The sequence below is a fragment of the Brachyhypopomus gauderio genome, chromosome 16, assembly GCF_052324685.1.
Source record: "Brachyhypopomus gauderio isolate BG-103 chromosome 16, BGAUD_0.2, whole genome shotgun sequence".
NCBI classification, from domain to species: Eukaryota; Metazoa; Chordata; class Actinopteri; order Gymnotiformes; family Hypopomidae; genus Brachyhypopomus; species Brachyhypopomus gauderio.
Window position 1 is genome coordinate 12,972,376 of NC_135226.1, and position 19,425 is coordinate 12,991,800.

The 19,425-nt window shown below is 43.9% G+C and overlaps 1 protein-coding gene across 1 annotated transcript in view; it reads right to left on the bottom strand.

Annotated features, from left to right (window-relative positions):
* Positions 1 to 413: 413 nt before the first annotated feature.
* igsf11 (immunoglobulin superfamily member 11) overlaps positions 414 to 19,425 on the bottom strand; it is a 94,134-nt gene continuing 75,122 nt past the window's right edge. Inside the window, exons 5-10 of the mRNA XM_076977067.1 lie at positions 17,765 to 17,928; positions 6,990 to 7,197; positions 6,166 to 6,321; positions 4,048 to 4,170; positions 2,550 to 2,697; positions 414 to 2,222 (exon numbers count right to left, since the gene is read on the bottom strand). Coding sequence (XP_076833182.1) covers positions 1,718 to 2,222; positions 2,550 to 2,697; positions 4,048 to 4,170; positions 6,166 to 6,321; positions 6,990 to 7,197; positions 17,765 to 17,928 — 1,304 coding nt within the window. The 3' untranslated portion in view covers positions 414 to 1,717. The remainder of the gene's footprint in view (positions 2,223 to 2,549; positions 2,698 to 4,047; positions 4,171 to 6,165; positions 6,322 to 6,989; positions 7,198 to 17,764; positions 17,929 to 19,425) is intronic.

Here is a 19,425-nt window from a genome sequence, read left to right on the forward strand (position 1 = left end):
CTCATGGCAGCAGCAGGTCTGGGAGGGTGGCGAGCGTCAGCTGGAGTGTGGCTCTGTTTTATTCCTGCAGGTGGCGCCGAGTGGCAGCCTGGCTCATTTTTATTTTATGTGATATGCTCTGACAGTTTGGTGTGCTGGATTTGAGCAATGAGATTAAATCTGGCAAACGTAAATGAGTGTCTGTGATTTTAGGCGTTACTGAATCTCTGCTCAGAGCGTCTATTGTGACAGCCTGTGCTTCGATAATAATAATAACAATAATGACAACAACATTAATAATAATAAGAAGAACAAGGAGAAGGAGACACTTGTATAGAACTGGCAAAACTTTTGATGAAACCAGACTGCAAATTAGCTTATATAAAAGCTATGCAGTAAGGTACAATACTACAAACATTACCAACGAGAGCAGATCAAGTTGAGGGTTCTCCTTTAATCTAAGGGCACAAGTTGATCCTCACTTCTAATTCTGTACCACAGACCATAGTAAGGCACATGATATTTCAACTAGTACAAAGCAGTCTCAGTAAGACAGTTCAGTATTAGACACCTGCAGATAAAAACACAGCTTGTGCTAAAAGCTCAGATTGAATTTAGCTATTTCCACCCATACCCCCAAATTTAGTTGTGTGAACTCCACAAATATATATATATATGTATGTATGTATATGTATGTGTGTCTGTGTCTGTATATATATATATATATATATATATATATATATATATATATATATATATTGGGCAAAAGTGCGTATTAATTTCCTTTTTATACTACAAGTACTTACAATATTTACAGTAAAATATCAAAGAAAAACAAAAAATTTAAATCAATAACTGTTAATATTTTCAAACATCTAGGATAATCTTCCCATACAGGACAATATAGCACCTAACAAAATTGGATTTTGTTTAAGAAATGTTTTTTTTTTTATTAGTCCTTTTATTTTAATATTTGAAGGTCTGTCATATTATTATAGTCTGCCATGTCAAGAAAAAATAATTATGTAAAAGATCTATGCATATACTATTTTATTTGAGTTGTATTGGAGGTAGGCTATGGCTATGTTATATGTAAGGTGTGTGAAACAGTGCTAAATAAGACTTATTATAGTTTAAACTCAAATGTGAATAGTTAAATGAGACAAAACATGGGTCAATGATGGATCCAGTGCAAATGATAAAGGTCTCTTAAAGTTGGCAAGCAAAACTGCACCTGGAACGTTAAGAGTCTTCCAGCCATGCGTGTTGTGTAATTGTTTAATATGGGATGTCGTAGGCCAGCCCAACTCCCACTTTAACTGTCATGTGCCGTCAGTTCAGTGATGCTGTCTGGAACTAGAGGGTGTTGGCTGGTCTCTTTTCTCTCTTCTTTCAGACCGCTGAAGCTGTTTGACTCGATCAACTCTGGAGATGGAGCGTTTGAGAGAGGGTGGTTGATCCTCACGGTCCAGATGCTGTATGAACAGATGTATGAGCAGATGCAGAATGTTTGTTCTGGGTGTTCTCCACGGGACTGTGCTTTAGGTCGTTGACGGTCACGTTGAGAACGTTTGGACCTCTGAGAGAGCCGTACTTATTGCCAAAACACACACACACACACACACACACACACACAGCGAAATCAGAAGATACACACTAGATTGCTGCTCAAATGTCGACTGGGCAGTTGGCATTAGATGAACTCTCATAAAACTAAAGTCTGTCGTGTGTGTGTGTGTCAGACGAGGGAGCCCGCGCGACTCTGGGCGGGCACCATGACGGGCACCGCGCCCATGCGCTCCAGTGCCGCCTGGCTCACCGCGTACGAGTGCGTGTGCACGTGGGGCCCGTGGGCCGGCACTGGTGTGGTGGAGACGGGTGGGCGTCGACTCAGGGAGCCGTTGCTGCGCGTTATGGCAGGCGGCGAGGGGGCGGAGTTAGTGGTGACCACTAGAGTTTTGGGCGGTGGCAAGGTGTGGCTGCCATTGGTGTAGGCGGGGCGGATGGGGGCGGTCCCCGTGGCTGTTCCACCCCCACCGCTGTTCCCACCCCCGACGGTGAAGGTCTGTCGCGTGTCACCGTTGTAGCGGGTGTAGGAGCTGGTGTCGTAGCTGGCTTTGGGGTTGTGCCAGTATCGGCTGTTGTACGTGTTCGTGGACGTTAGCGTGTCGTTTTCTGATGATGAAGCATCTGCGTGGAATGCCTTCACTGAGGAAGACCTCTTTGGAGGAAGGTCGTCCTCTCTGAAGAATGAACAAATGTTACAGGTTTCAGAAGGCTTCATTTATATGCATTCATTTCCATTTAGCTTTAATCGAGATGTAATAACACTAACAAAGACAGTCCTTACATACATGTAGTCTGAGTGAAGTATTCTATACTCTATACTCTATAACACAAAGGATTTCGACTGAACAGACTGAATCAGACACAACTGCTGGAGTTTAGTTACTGCTGGCCACCTGTTTTCATTTTTCAGTGTTCACAGCTTCAGACATGTTGCTGTTTGAGTATCTTAAATGTCTGATTAGTGACCACATGGTCTGCTGTGCTTTTGGGAGGCGGCGAACCTGATTTCATTGGGGATTTCATCCTCCTCATATTTGTTTTTGTTCCTCCAGTAGAAGAGGCTGACGACCAGTAACAGTGAGCAGATGATGACCGCCAGAACAGCAGTGGCAGCGGTACCTGCGATGAGGCCCACACTCTGGGGTTGAGCTACAGACCGGTGGGAGGGGGGAGAGAGAGATATGAAGAGAGAATGGGTGAGAGAGAGAGAGAGAGAGAGAGAGAGAGAGGGAGGGAGAGAGAGGAAGAGAGAAGGGGTGAGAGAGAGAGGAAGGGAGAGAGAGAGAGAGAGAGAGAGAGAGAGATGAAGAGAGAAGGGGTGAGAGAGAGGGAGAAAGAGAGAGGGAGGGAGAGAGAGGAAGAGAGAAGGGGTGAGAGAGAGAGGAAGGGAGAGAGAGAGAGAGAGAGAGAGAGAGAGAGAGAGAGAGAGAGAGAGAGAGAGAGAGAAAGAGAGAGATGAAGAGAGAAGGGGTGAGAGAGAGGGAGAAAGAGAGAGGGAGGGAGAGAGAGGAAGAGAGAAGGGGTGAGAGAGAGAGGAAGGGAGAGAGAGAGAGAAAGAGAGAGAGAGAGATGAAGAGAGAAGGGGTGAGAGAGAGGGAGAAAGAGAGAGGGAGGGAGAGAGAGGAAGAGAGAAGGGGTGAGAGAGAGGGAGAGAGAGATAGATGAAGAGAGAAAGGATGAGAGAGAGAAGGAGGGAGAGAAAGAGGGAGAGGGTGGAAAGAGAGAAGGAGAGCAAGGGGAAGAAATGGCAAGATGGGGAAGAGAGAAAGTGGCAGGCAGGAGAAAAAGGGGGATAAGAGAGATGAACCCAAGCAAGATATATATATATATATATATATATATATATATATATATATAGAGAGAGAGAGAGAGAGAGAGAGAGAGAGAGAGAGAGAGAGAGAGAGGGGGAAGGGGAAAGTGAGGAGACATGAAAAGAGAAAAAATTCAACACATAAATATCTGAAAACAATGCTGATGTGGCCTCATCATAGAATCCTCTATTTTTAAACAGGCACCCAGAATACAGCTCAGCTTCTCCTCAAGCAGGACACACCACATGGTACACGGCACCACACACACTGTCCACACACATATCCTCACCATCAAAACCTCTGCTCATGAGTTTCATCCAAACACAATTACATGTTTTTATGATATTGTTCTTACTTTATTCTATATACTTCAGTGGGCAGAAGCACACTTTTCTAACTCTGGCTCCACACAGTTCTTGCAGTCAGCAAACCTAATTCTGAACCTAATCCCAAACCTAATTCTGAACCTAATCCCAAACCCAATTCTGAACCTAATCTCAAATTTACCCTTCACTCTAAACCTTACCCTCAACCTAATTCTGAACCTAATCCCAAACTTATCCTTCACTCTAAACCTAACCATCAACCTAAACCAGAACCTAATCCCAAACCTAAAACTGAGTCTCAACCTCTGCCCAAAACCCCCTCCAGTTCCAGGCCCAGAAGCAACAGGGGGCGGGTAACTCACGTGCCACCACTTGCAGGTTGAGCAGACAGGTGCTCCTGCCGATGGCGTTGGTCGCCGTGCACTGGTAGAGGCCCGAGGTGCCCACGCTAATGTTCCGCAGCGCCGCTGTGCCCTGCATCTGGTCTGCAGAGACAAGGTGAAGGAGTCACATCACATCTCAGCACCATGTGCTTACAAAACAAAAATGAAATCTTCCACAGGACATGCGTCTCCCCCCCACAGGCACGGGTGTTACTGTGAGCCTCGTGTTTTATGAAAACAGCAGCTAAAAGGGCAAAAATGGGTTATGGGTTGTTTTTCTGAATTGCTAAAGCACATTTCCTGAAATTTCGTTTCTCAGAACAGTAAACAGAAACCTCAAAATTCAAGCTGCACTCTCAAAACCTTTGACTTGACTTGCAAAATCAACTTGCAAAAACAAATGATTCAAAACTATCTTTACTCAAAACCAAACACTGTCATCAGGTGAAACTTGAAGCCAGCCGATGCATAAACACTACACATTCATTACATGAATAAACAGCAAAACACTGCACACTGGGCAGAGCAGGAGAAAACGTGTTTTGACCTGCACCTATCAAACAAATCTGCAGAAAAAAAGCACTACATGACCACATTAAGCGATCTCTCAATCGTTCTTTCTTCCTCCCACAGGACTTCATCCACACCACAGCTGGTCCTCTCCCTGGCTAAACAACCCTTTAGCATGTCCACACCAGCTTTGAGGAGATTTCACTCTTCGAGGTTTCACATGCTGTGTCCAATGACTGAAGGAGATTTTCTACCACCATGCTGAGCAAAACTCCTCAATACGACTAAGGTGGAAAGAGTATGACGAGAGTCAAGCAGGAAGCATGTGTTACTGGGAGGAGGTCACACAGATCACTACCTGCTCGTGATCTTTCTGCTCATGTCTGACCAAAGCCTCCCTGTCTCCTCTACACCAGACTGAAGCCAGCTTACCTCATGTGGCAATTCAACCAATAGGGAAAGTGCAGTAAAACACACGTGGAGTAAAAACAACACCTTCTTGATTGGGCTTGCTCTTCCTCATCGTCCTCCTCTTCCTCCTTCTACACCACCTCTTACACGTACCCTTGATCGTCTTCCCTCAAATTGTTTTCATTCATCTTTGGTTTCATCCCTCCCACGTGCAGCCGGTCTGCCCTGACCTGGCTTATATTGGCTTCACTGCATCGTTAGGAACAACTTTAGGAACATTAGAGTCATTGTGTGTGACCTCTGCCATCTATGCTTTGTGTTTAGAAATGTGTGGTTACTATTATGCATCGTAGTGCAAAATGTGATTTAGTGACAATGTGTTTTGGGAAGAGGCTGAATCAGCTCTGAAAACTGCTTAAGTAGGTGAATATATTTTAAGAATGATTTAGCAATTCAGAAAAAGACAAAACTGACAGTGCTGGGACAGCTTTTAGTTCCCAATTTCAGTTCCCAATAATCCCGCTAGATGGCGCCAAAGTACTACCCATAATATATGGCGAAGCTGAATCATCCCTGTCTCCTGATTTGGGACCATCAGAGCCCATTCTGAATACAAACATGCCGGAAACATGAAACTACAATGAAGGTCAGTCTATGGAGAAGAAACTACACACACTATGCGATTCTAATCAGCTCTTTGGTGACACATACACATATGGATACTCCATACGTATGTGCAAGGTACTAAAGAGCTACAGAGCCCTGTATGTCCAGATGTGCTGGGCTAAAGGTCACAGAGGTCTGGATGGACAACACCTTCTGTTTCTTCTGCTGGACTTTAAATGGGGCAGAAAGAAGGTGTAAAAGGGAGTGGAGATGAGACTCCACCATGACTGGTCTTCTACATCACAGTACTGTGACAGTACTGGGAGAGAACAGGAGGAGAGACTACACACACACATACACACACACACACACACACACACACACACACACACACACGCTCGCACACACACGCACACACACACACACACACACACACACACACACACACACACACACACACACACACACACACACACACTTAGAAGGAGGAAGGACAGGTCACACCACAGCATGTCTCAGCTGAAGTGAGGGTTGGGTGGCATGGTGCGGTGGGCGGACGGTGCCCAGTACCCTGTGTGGCGGAGTGAGGAAGTCTGGGCACGGAGTCCAGCCTCTCCCAGGAGTAGGTGGGGGTGGGGATGCCCTCATCAGAACCACAGAGGAGCACCACGTCACTGCCCACGTCCAGAGAGCCCTGAACACGGCACACTGGCACCGAGGGAGGGACTGCACAGAGAGAGAGAGAGAGAGAGAGAGAGAGAGAGAGAGAGAGAGAGAGAGAGAGAGAGAGAGAGAGAGAGAGAGAGAGAATGGGGGTGAGGGAAATGAGAAAGAAGTAAAAAGAGAGAGAAAGAAAAGTAGAAAGACATGCTGGCTTACACTCTTATCCAGAAGTGCAGACAAAACTGACACAATAGAACGAGCATGTACAGTCCAAAGAGCCCAGCGTTACACACCATACTGGAACACAAGGCCCTGGTCTAGGATTAATCTGGTGCACAAACTCTAAGGCCCCTCACGTCCAAAACAATACAGCATAAAACCCATATTGAAGCTCAAAGCTTGTCCAACTCTGGTCCCACTGTGCCTGAATATGGATCTGGATGGAACTCATAAGAAAAGATAAGAACCTTATCTCCAACCTTCTCTGTTTGTAATGTATTGTAATATATTAATGTGCTTTGGGTTGTTCAAACTGTTACAAACTGGTCATTGTAGGATCACATTGGCTCAAACTCAAGTACAACACCATGTCATTTTTGGGTGAGTTGGATCAGATTTGTTAGAGTGAGCAAATCACTACACTGGACTTCTGGATGTTAGCCCTCCGTGAGCAGAGTGGGTCGGTCCTGGCCGAGCCAGAGCAGGTGGGTTAAAGGGTGGCGGCTTCTCACCGAGCACCGTCAGGCCAATCACGCCGATGTTGCGGCCTCCGCGGTCCGGCAGGTTGTTGACGAGGCACTGGTAGGTGCCCGTGTCGGAAAGTTGCGTGTTGTTGATGAAGATGGAGGCACTTGTGCTGGGCATGGTGGCCACGAAGCCCACACGCCCCGCCATGTGATTGGCTAAGCTGAACACCTGGCCCCCCTGGTAGATGATCACCTGTAGGGAAGAGGAAAATAAGGAAGGAAGTAAGAAAAGAAAAGAGAGGAAGCAATAGACAGTGTTATTCAAGACCCCCCCCCCCCCTTTTTTTTTCTACAAAACACCAGCGCTATGATTAACCAAATGTCAGCCTTTGGGGAGTTATGTATTGAAAAATGGCACATGAGAGGATTTATTACAAGCTAACCCTGGAAAATGGTACATGAGGCAATTTATTATGAGCTAACCCTGGAAAATGCGAGTTGCGGCGAGATATTTAATCCGGTCCTCAGGGAACCACAGTATCCATTTCTAGCTCTAAACACACCTGACGTAATCAAGATTCTAATTACAAGGTTCAAGTGTGTTTGAAAGTGGAGCAGAATAAGAGAAAACACAAACAAACCACGCAGCAACACACAGCCTGGGCGTCCAAACTCACTGGCTTTACTAAAGAAGTTTAAAGCATAGTAGTTAAACTAACATATGTGATGCATGCTGCAGTTACCAACATTAACCACAAGATGTCATGGTATACACTAATTGCTGATTTTTGAGACAGAAAGAAGAAAAATAAAGACGTGTGTTCTACTGTAATATTATACATTTGGCAACAAAATCTCAAATTCCCAGAAAGAGTAATAAATGTCAACATCACAGCTGATGCTCAAAGTTGGGGCAAAGTGCCTGTTTTTTTTATATTGTTGTTGTTTCAGTTTTTGTTTTGTTCATCTCCTAACAAACTGAGTAGACCGAGATTCAAAAGCTTTGCTGAAGGAGCAGTATGTGTTGTTTATCAAGCAGAGGTTTGCTGGAGCAGAGTACATCAAAGAGCCATGAAAGGCTTCCAACTCCGTCTGAATGTGCCCTACTCTGTCACGATGACAGCGAGACAGGGGAGAGTGAGACAGGGGAGAGCGAGACAGGGGACAAGCGTGCAGCCAATCAGGAGCCTGGTGTCTTTTCTGAAGGAGAGGAGTTGAAAGAGAGAGAGAGGAGCACTGATGAGTGATCTTCAAAAGATGAACAGAGCAGGTGAGGAACACTTGAAGAGAACACTGAACCTGGTTAACACACACACACACACACACACACACACACACACACACACACACACACACACACACACACATACAGGTGTTGGTTAATGTTATGCGTATACACACAGTGAAGTACGGTTTAACCATGTGTTCACTGTGGTACCAGAGATCGTACATCTAAGCACACATGCAAGCATACGCACACACACACACACACACTGCAGTGTCGTTTAACTGCGTGTCAGTCATGATGCCATGGTTTTCTGAGAGCCTGCTTTGCTTTGTTCTCTTATGGAGCCATGAATAGGCAGCTCTTCAGATGGGATTCAGAGCAGTGAGCCCTACAGCACCCCCAAGTGTGTTTGTGTGTCTGTGTGTGTCCATATGAAAGAAGAAAACAAAGTCCCTGAATAGAGACAGGCAGGGAGATAGAGGGGACCAGATTATTAAAGTGATTATTTCTGTTCTGTTGTGGAGTGTTATTGGTCAAGTTTCATTTTAGAGGAGTTTGCAAGCATGCAGTGTGTGCTGACGTCACTCAGAAGTGTGTGCGGATGTTATTTCATATGTGCATTGTCCAATATCTCACCCCCACATAATATTGGTCTGTTTCACTGTGTTCTTCTCCCTAATGCACACCCTGAAAGTCTCCTTTAAGGGCTATACACATATGTCCGTGTGTGTGTGTGTGTGTGTGTGTGTGTGTGTGGAGCCCTACACATTTCCATGGATTTATGTCTTTTACTGAATCTCCCTGTTGTGACTGAAATGAAACCAAGCTGGCTTCAGTCCTGCATCACACTGTAATACCTGAACACTTCAGTCCTGCATCACACTGGGATACCTGAACACTTCAGTCCTGCATCACACTGGGATACCTGAACACTTACATCCTACATCACACTGGAATACCTGAACACTTCAGTCCTGCATCACACTGGAATACCTGAACACTTCAGTCCTACATCACACTGGAATACATAAACACTTAAATCCTGCATCACACTGGAATACCTGAACACTTCAGTCCTACATCACACTGGAATACATGAACACTTAAATCCTGCATCACACTGGAATACCTGAACACTTCAGTCCTACATCACACTGGAATACCTGAACACTTCAGTCCTGTATCATACTGGGATACCTGAACACTTACATCCTACATCACACTGGAATACCTGAACACTTACATCCTACATCACACTGGGATACCTGAACACTTACATCCTACATCACACTGGGATACCTGAACACTTACATCCTACATCACACTGGGATACATGAACACTTCAGTCCTGCATCACACTGGGATACCTGAACACTTCAGTCTTGGGATACCAGTGACAGATGCAGTTCTGTCTGCAGCCAGTTAAAGTAACAGTTAAAGCTTGTGTGAACTTCCCAGTATGACTCATCAGAACCATCAACACAACCATGCAAATGTACCAGTGCAGAGCGGAGATCAGGATGGATATAATCAAACAGCTGATTGTCATAATATTCCATCAATTATGCAACAAATAAATTTCTTGCATAATGGCACAGATGAGCAGGTCTGCATGTCGCAGATAAGGAGTGTGCTAGGTATAGCTGACATTAGCTCTTTAGCATCTAGTATCAGAAATAAAATGATACTAAACTGACTTAGTTAAATTTGAGATTAATTCTGAGGTAATTAATTGTAAATGAACTGAATTGCCTGGGGTAGATTTGCAGTTCCAGACGTAGGTAGACATTGCTGCGTACATATGAATGTTTAAAGGGGACAAAAAATTCAGTTCTTGCTAACATACATTTGGGTATCTGGAGTATCAGCACCCGAGTTGAAATAAGACAAACCAGTGGGCTGCTATAGTGTCAGGAGACATGGTCAATGTGAGGAGACATGTGAGGAGACATGTTCAATGTGAGGAGACGTGAGGAGACATGTTCAATGTGAGGAGACATGTTCAATGTGAGGAGACATGTGAGGAGACATGGTCAATGTGAGGAGACATGTTCAATGTGAGGAGACATGTGAGGAGACATGGTCAATGTAAGGAGACATGTGAGGAGACATGGTCAATGTGAGGAGACATGTGAGGAGACATGGTCAATGTGAGGAGACATGTGAGGAGACATGTTCAATGTGAGGAGACAACGTCAATGTGAGAAGACATGGTCAATGTGAGTAGTATCAGGAAACATGGTCTTCCAGAAGCTGTTCAGATTTGTCTCTCCTTTGTACTTCAGTGGAGAATTCGTTGGGGTTGTTCCGCTCTCTATCTCAGTATCTCCACGTCTTGAGAAGCACTTGTGCACCATTTTGTCTCACAATCACAAGACCCACTTGCAGTACATTAAAGCTATGAGCTATACACGGGACCTGCTATAATGTTGGCAGCACAGACCAGCACAAATTGCTACTTTGGTCTCTCACAGAAGACAGAAGAGCATAAAGTGCATAAAGTTTATTTTTGATGACAATGTCCCAGCTTCTGTCCGCAGATCCCTGAGTGTATATACCACCCACTTTGTGTCTGATTGCTTGTCCAACCTGGGAATGAAACATTTACTAAAAGAGGAATCAATACCGACTGTATTGTAGATACAATACCGACTGGAAAAATGTAGATGAAATGTATTTTTAAAATTTATCATGCTAACATTTTTCTTTGACAGAAAGAAATCTAATCCCAACTGAAGAGTCAAGTAGGCACCACTTTAGCCAATGTCTCCCAGTTAAAGCCTTCCAGCTTTGATCCACCACTCAGACACAACCACATTTCTTTTTCATCAAGGCTAAAGAGTCACTTATAAAGGTGTAGTGCCTAGGGTCCCTGTCCCCGAGTTTTCTAGTAATCTGAGATGTTGATGTATCATCTGATCTCTTCAGGTTTTCATTAGGGATCTGGACCTGTTCGTTTGTAAAGCTGCTTTGTGACAACATGTGCTGTAAAAATCGTTATAAAAATAAATTTGACTTTGACTTTAGCATGAACTCTACCCCAAGAACACAGTGTTCTCTTTCTTGTTAAGCTGGTTCAGACTGCAACATCTATTACATCTCACAGTGCCAGATTCGCTCTTGATCTACTACTAACAAAGTGCTTCTGTTTAATGATTTAATTATTGAAAAGTCCTATGACATGCTCTTGCTCACAGAAGACCTGGCAGAGACCCAGTGACTTCATGCACTTTAGGACAACTACCATGTCTGGGTGTAGTTATGCCACTAAACCCTGAAAGCAGGGCCAAGGGCATGATTACCATGGTGTCATAAAGATTCTTGGTCCCCTCTTTTGGTTGTTTTATTGCCCCCCTAAATTGTTGCCTTGTTTTGTGTCAGGTCTCTGTAATATTCTCCCCTTAGTCTGTTCTCCATATCCTGCTGTAATCTTGCCTGGGGATTTAAGATGTATGCTGACATCCACTACCCTCCTGCTAGTGAGCTCATGACTGAATGTTTGAACTTCATGCAACATGTTGATTTTTCCACTCATGTAGAGGGTCACAGCCTGGACTGAATATGTCCTACTAGCCTAGGATAATGTCCCTGTCAGAGGTCATCAGGTTAGTGTGTCTGATTATTTTCTTATTGATTTTAATCTCATCTTGCAGCTTCTCAGATCCTTCCACAATTTTATCAGCCCTGCTGCCTTTCTGAAATCCTTAGTCTTCTAACTTTAATGATATTTTAAATTCCACACACTGTCCACATACCATCCTCCTAATACGACCTTGTCTTAAATACTCTTTATGTCCTTCTCTTAAGACCAGACATCTTCCACCCTCTCCCACCTCTCCATGGTCTCCCCATCACCTACAAGCACTGAAAGCCACTGGCCGGGATTTGTAATATTTGTCCACTGACCTTGTCGTTTATCTCTAAAGGGGTTTGCTATCAATGCATTTTCTTATTTCTCCTCTATTAGAGGCAGTGGTATGCCCATAATTCCCACTGCCACCATAAACAAAACTAACCCAAACCCAAACCCTAACCCTACGCCCACTAGTGCCCCTAATTCATATGCTCAGAGTGAATTTTTCAATGACAGAATCAATGTAATTTAGCAATACTTCCCAGCTGTCCTCAGCCTCATTCTCTATTGACTCAAATTTTACTAATAATACTGATAATACTGTCAGTGAACTAATCTCAAGATCTAATTCCTCTACATCCCCCACTTCCACGTTTAAAGTCTGTGTAACAGCTATCTCAGCTATTTCTTAAACACAAACCCTTTGAGACTGGCTGTGTTCCTTCAACCCTTAAAATGCCTGCCGACATTCTAATTTTGAAGAAACCTGGCCTTGATCCTTATGAATACTCTAATTATAGACACATTTCTAACTTAACATTTTCCAAGTTACTGCAAGTTGCAGCTTCTGAATTGCAAGCTCTTACCACAAATAATATCCTTTTCAGACTTGTTTCTGCCCCTTATTAGGAAATGAGACAGGTGAGAGTTACTCATGGTCTGCTCCTCTTAGAAGACATTGATGCCATAAACATTCTAGTTCTTCTGACTCAGAGTTGCTTGTGACACTCATAATTATAACATTCTTCTCAATTGCTGTCATAGGTTTCTCTGATACAGTTCATGTCTGGTTCACATTTGACCTCTGGTAGGTTCAACTCCCCTGCCAGATAATTCAACAACACTTGTTTAGCATTGCTATGCTAATGGAACAAATGTATCAAATTTATCTCCACATTAGGTCTACATAAATCGATGTAGCAGTTTTGACACCGTCTTCAGTATAATTGAATAAAGATCATGGATGAGTTCCTACTTTCTTAAATGACATCCTGATAAAACTGAAATTCTCTGTATCGATCCTAAAATTTGCTCTCTAAAACTCTTAAACGTTCTATTCAAATAAAGAGCATCAGTGATAAAGCATGTTCAGTCATTCTCAATATGGGTATAATATTTGGCAAAACACTGGCAAACTGAATAATATGTCACTTACTAAAACTTACTTGCTTTTCATCAGCTACACAATATTGCTTGACTGAGACCCATGCTTCACCTTAAGGATGTTGAACCAGCTGTGCACACTTCCATAACCTCACGTTTTGGTTATTGTGTTCTGCCATAATTTCACGTTTTGGTTATTGTGTTCTTCCATAACCTCACGTTTTGGTTATTGTATTCTTCCATAACCTCACGTTTTGGTTATTGTGTTCTTCCATAATCTCACGTTTTGGTTATTGTATTCTTCCATAACCTCACGTTTTGGTTATTGTCACGTTGTGGGGGGGCCCCCTACCGGTCGCCCCCGGTTACAGCGGCAGCGGTCCTGTTTTTTGTCACGTGATGTTCGTCCTTCAGGTGGGCGGGACCCGTGATCCGTCTCACCTGAGGGTCGTTTGTTCGTCTATATATGTCTTGTCTTTGTACCAGTTGACTGCTGGTTATTATTTCCTTAATCTGGAACCATGCACGGGTTTTTGGTTTGCACACTTTCTACTAAACCATCCTATTTCCCTGAGACTTGGCGTGATCGCTTCCTTTTTAGTTGCTCACACCTGCCCGTCACAGTTATTGTATTCTTCCATAATCTCACATTTTGGTTATTGTGTTCTTCCATAATCTCACGTTTCGGTTATTGTATTCTTCCATAACCTCACATTTTGGTTATTGTGTTCTTCCATAACCTCATGTTTTGGTTATTGTATTCTTCCATAACCTCACGTTTTGGTTATTGTATTCTTCCATAACCTCACGTTTTGGTTATTGTATTCTTCCATAACCTCACGTTTTGGTTATTGTATTCTTCCATAATCTCACATTTTGGTTATTGTGTTCTTCCATAACCTCACGTTTTGGTTACTGTATTCTTCCATAACCTCACGTTTTGGTTATTGTATTCTTCCATAATCTCACATTTTGGTTATTGTATTCTTCCATAACCTCACGTTTTGGTTATTGTATTATTCCATAACCTCATGTTTTGGTTATTGTATTCTTCCATAACCTCACGTTTTGGTTATTGTATTCTTCCATAATCTCACGTTTCGGTTATTGTATTCTTCCATAATCTCACATTTTGGTTATTGTGTTCTTCCATAACCTCACGTTTTGGTTACTGTATTCTCCCATAACCTCACGTTTTGGTTATTGTGTTCTTCCATAACCTCACGTTTTGGTTATTGTAATGCCTTTTTATTGGTTTGGTACAACTAAATCAATTGCGGCTCAAAATGCACCAGCAGGCGTCCTTAGTCATCCCAAATGTTCAGTACATATCACAGACTTCCTCCCTCAACTATATTGCCTTCCTGCTTCTCAGAGAATTAAAGTTCACTTTTAAAGCTCCACATGGCCTGGCCCTGTCCTCTCGCACTATAAAAAGTCCTATAAACCATGTAGCACTCTCAGCTCCTCTGGTACCAGTTTACTGGTGATTCCTACAACCAAACTAGCATCAACAAGGGGCGACTTACTGAATGCTGTGTCCTCTTGTGTTTGGAACGCCATTCCTCAGGACAACTCACCTACCCCTGCCCACTTACCTTAAAATGTACCTTTACGTTTGGCTGTTTTTTATGATAATTTGTAAAGTGACCTTGAGTGTGAAAACATTATAACAATTATTATTATTATTGTTGTTGTTATTGTTGTTGTTATTGTTATAAGCATTACTGGGAATACTGTGCTAATAGAGTGCTGGGACTATTGTGCTAAGGAACACACAGCGTACTGTGTTAAGGGAGGACCTGGAACACTATTGGAGTTGAGACTTTGCCACTGCACCAGTTCGGCAGCTTGTATGATATAATTCAGAAGGGTTTCCATATTAATGCTGCTATCCAGCCATGATTATTCAGACAAGAAGGATCTATTTAGCACAAAAAGGGTTCTTTGAATCCCACCACCCTGACAAATATCCTATTTAACTCTAATGACCTTAAGTGTGTGCATGTGCACATTTGTGTGTGCCTGTGTGTGTGTGTGTGTGTGTGTGTGTGTGTGTGTGTGTGTGTGTGTGAGTGTGTGTGTTTGTGTGTGTGTGTGTGTGTGTGTGTGTGTGTGTGTGTGTGTGTGTGTGTGTGTGTGTGTGGTGTGTGTGTGTGTGTGTGTGTGTAAGTGTGCATTCAGGGACAGCTGCTCTGGCTTTGCCTGTAAAGCACTGGGTTAATTAGTGCAGAAGATTATGTTATGTGCTTGAAGTTAAAAGAGATGGAGGCAGGTGTGTATTTGAATTAGTGTATGGATGTGTGTGTGTGTGTGTGTGTGTGTGTGTGTGTGTGCGTGCGTGCGTGCGTGTGTGCGTGTGTGTGTGTGTGTGTGTGTCAGAAGAAGGTGGGTGATGTATACCAGCCTGCAGCCACATCTGAAACCAACTGGCTCAGAATCAAAGGGAAGCTGCACCAAAGACACGTTCTGCTCATGTTCGGCACACGCAGAGCCGTTCGGCACACGCGGAGCCGTTCGGCACACGCGGAGCCGTTCGGCACACTCGCAGAGCCGTTCGGCACACACGCAGAGCCGTTCGGCACACGCAGAGCCGTTCGGCACACGCAGAGCCGTTCGGCACACGCGGAGCCGTTCGGCACACGCAGAGCCGTTCGGCACACACGCAGAGCCGTTCGGCACACGCAGAGCCATTCGGCACACGCAGAGCCATTCGGCACACGCAGAGCCGTTCGGCACACGCGGAGCCGTTCGGCACACACGCAGAGCCCTTCGGCACACGCAGAGCCATTCGGCACACGCAGAGCCATTCGGCACACGCAGAGCCGTTCGGCACACGCGGAGCCGTTTGGCACACGCAGAGCCCTTCGGCACACACAGAGCCATTCGGGACACGCAGAGCCATTCGGGACACGCAGAGCCATTCGGCACATGCAGAGCCATTCGGGACACGCAGAGCCATTCGGCACACGCAGAGCCATTCGGCACACGCAGAGCCATTCGGCACACGCAAGCCCTCTTCTTCAGCTTCAGAGGTCAAAAGCAGTTCACATTCTGAAGGTTTTTTTTTTTTTGACAGGTTGCAACACTCATGTTCTCGCTGTAACTATCTGGCAATGCATGATCCCAGTGACTAGAAACACTACCCAAGATGACATGTGAAACCAGAAAGCATTTCTGCACTGAATGAAACAGTAAAAGCAGGACAGTTACAGGACCAGGACAACATGAATGATGTTGTGAATGAATGGTGGAGTTATAGCTGAATAATTGAATTTGATGTAGTTTTAGACGCTGAGGCTTACAGTACCATAAGACTGACTTGTGATAGACTACAGACAGACTACAGACAACTCCTAATAGGGCAGTTACTAACTGACCCAACACCAAACCCTGGATGATGCTGCGGGCTACGTAACGTTCACCACGGCATGTCCAGCCTCTTTCATCTCGGTCGCGTCTTCCATGAGAGACTGATCTCATCCATGAAGAGAATGGGGTGGTATAAGTGGACCTGCCAATTCTGGTGTTTCGTGGTGCTGGAACAGGCCCAGTTTAGCACAGGAACCGCTAGAGAACGTCAGGTCCTCATGGAGTCATGTTTCTGACAGTTTGGTGTACACCAGTAGAACACTGGAGGCTAGAGGGGCTCAGACAGTGTTCCTCCGGTTCCTCCGTGACCTAGAACCCGGTAACAACGCAAAAACACGACGGCACCTATGGACAGGCCAATCTGCTGGAGCTGGACTAACTGTGCAACCAATCAGACTGCACACCACAGGTGTGTGTTATCACAGGTGTGTGTTACCACAGGTGTGTGTTACCACAAGTGGCACCTCTTGCTACCAGCAGTGACCAAGAAACAAGTGAAACACACACCACACCACTGTAGTGAAGAAAGAGGGAGAATAAGAGTGAGTAACTGTCTGCTGTTCCCTTTATGGGCTCGTCTTACTGGTGCCTCTCTAGTGTACCTGTTGTTACTTTCATTAACACCAAAGCAGCTTAAACTGATTCACAATCACTTCTGCTTCCTAACTGGACAGATTGATATCCCTGACGTTTAATGGACTCACTGCTCTTCTGTGATGATAAGGAGCTCATTTACTTATTTATCTATTGAGCAGTAGAATATAGGATATTAGAATAAGCTTTATTTTTACTGTTCATTGTGTGACACCACCATTTCTACAGCCCCTCTATAATATATAGCTATATCGTCTTTTTTATTAAACATGCAGCTGGTTACAGTGCTGCAATACCAATGATATGAACCAGTGATACCATGATATGCCAAGACAAGCAGACCATCATAATTTACCAGAAAAAAGCAGCTCACCCCTCACAGCGAATACTAAACAGAACCCAGTGCTTACAGTAGACTTTATTGAATTACTGTTGTCTATGGGCAGTGCTGTATAAGTAAACGTGCCTTGCCTTTATTACTCTGAGTGTACATTCCTCTAACCTTACTCTCCTAAAATGTGTGACCTTGGCTGGGAGTGGCTGTTAGTGTGAGTCGATGTAATGGGACCGGTTACTTCCATCTGGTTCTGGCCCATTTGTTACCACTGTGTTTGCTCTGAGAGGTAGAGTGGCAGGATTTCAGCTGATGTAGGTGCGGCAGGGTCATACCTGCTCTGGCTGGTTGGCGTTGGCCAGTGGCGTGACCATCCAGATGACGTAGAGGTTGTTGAGGGCCGCACTGGTGGTGAACGTGCAGGGCAAGATGGCCGCTTGTCCCCTCGCGACCTGCACACTGCTCTGACTCACGGTCACCTCCAACGAGAGCACGCACACTAACACACACACACACACAAACAATCAGATCATGATGTTAAATACATTACAAGGGCAAACGAATTCATGGAATCTGGCATTAGGTCAAGCAAACCCAGAGAAAGTACAACACAGTTAAATGCAGGATTTAAAAGTTAAGTACAAGCTTTCACTGAACGGTGGATTAATTTGTCTCCTCTTTCTACATTTGCTTGTAAACAATCCCATTAAATATAGCACCATACCTGCCACATAAGACGTTATATACTAATGGCCTGCTATATTTACACCTGTTTGATCTCTCCTGCATGCATTAGCAAAGAACCCACACGAGTATGTTAATACATATAAACACCATATGGTTCAGTTCCCCAAGAGTCCAACTACAAAGATTCTTATACAAGGGTCATAGGGGCAGATCATGTTGAAGCCACTTCGTACGAGTTAAAACCATTTTGTTTATAGAACCAGTCCCTAAAAGCTCACCCTCACAGACGCGAAGGTCCGGTAATTGTCAACCCACAAAAGATCTTATTATGATGACGTGAGCAATGAAATGTAATCAACACTGAGTACAAAATGCAAACATGGCCTGTTTCTGTAGCTGGATAAATGCATTACACTTCAATTGGGTTACCTCTTTTGACAAGATGTATGGTCATCAGCTTCATTCTTTATCCTGCAGCACACCTTGGAGATGTCTGTAGGCCATTTGTTACTATGCACTTTGTGTTAGTGGTCCTCTAGCCAGTTATCATTGGTTGTTTTAACCCGATGTCAGTGGTCATGAGTTGTGGGCTGATGGACACTGGTGACCCAAGCATTCCAACAGATTCCAAAGTTTGAAATAGTGTATTTATAAAATTCACCTCTAAAATACTGTAGGTCTAACTACGACATCAGTGATTGCAGGGTGTGCCAGTATACTGAACCCTAAAACAGGACAGGCTATTTACAATATAATATAAATAATATAATATATTATATTGTAAATAGCTTGTCTTGTTTTAGGATTCAATATACTGGCACACCCTGTAAATTTCCAGGTGAACCCAATACTGGTACAGCCCTGTACAGTATATTACTATTATTATTATTATTGTTGTTGTTGTTGATATTGTGCTGTCTTTTTTATCATCTGCGGCTGCTGTTACACCTAAATTTCTAAATAAAGGCTTTTTCTAATCTATTCTATTCTATACAAGGTATATAAGTACAAGGTAGGCACTTCTCATAAAGTGGCTGGTTAGTGTACATCCTATTACAATATTGTGATCAATTTGAACTACTCCGGCACAAGCTAAGTGTGTGACTCTGGGTTGCCACTACCATTAAGTGCAAGTGAAGGTAATGATATCTGGACATACATCTAAATGAAGTTTATAGCTGGGAGGAATACAGCTGGAAGAGGTAATTAGCGAGAGAATTACAGTAACTTGCCATTCAGGGTGATGCTTATTTAATATAAGCAAAAGCAGAAACATTGTTCTTAGATATTATTACTCCTTTGCCTTCTT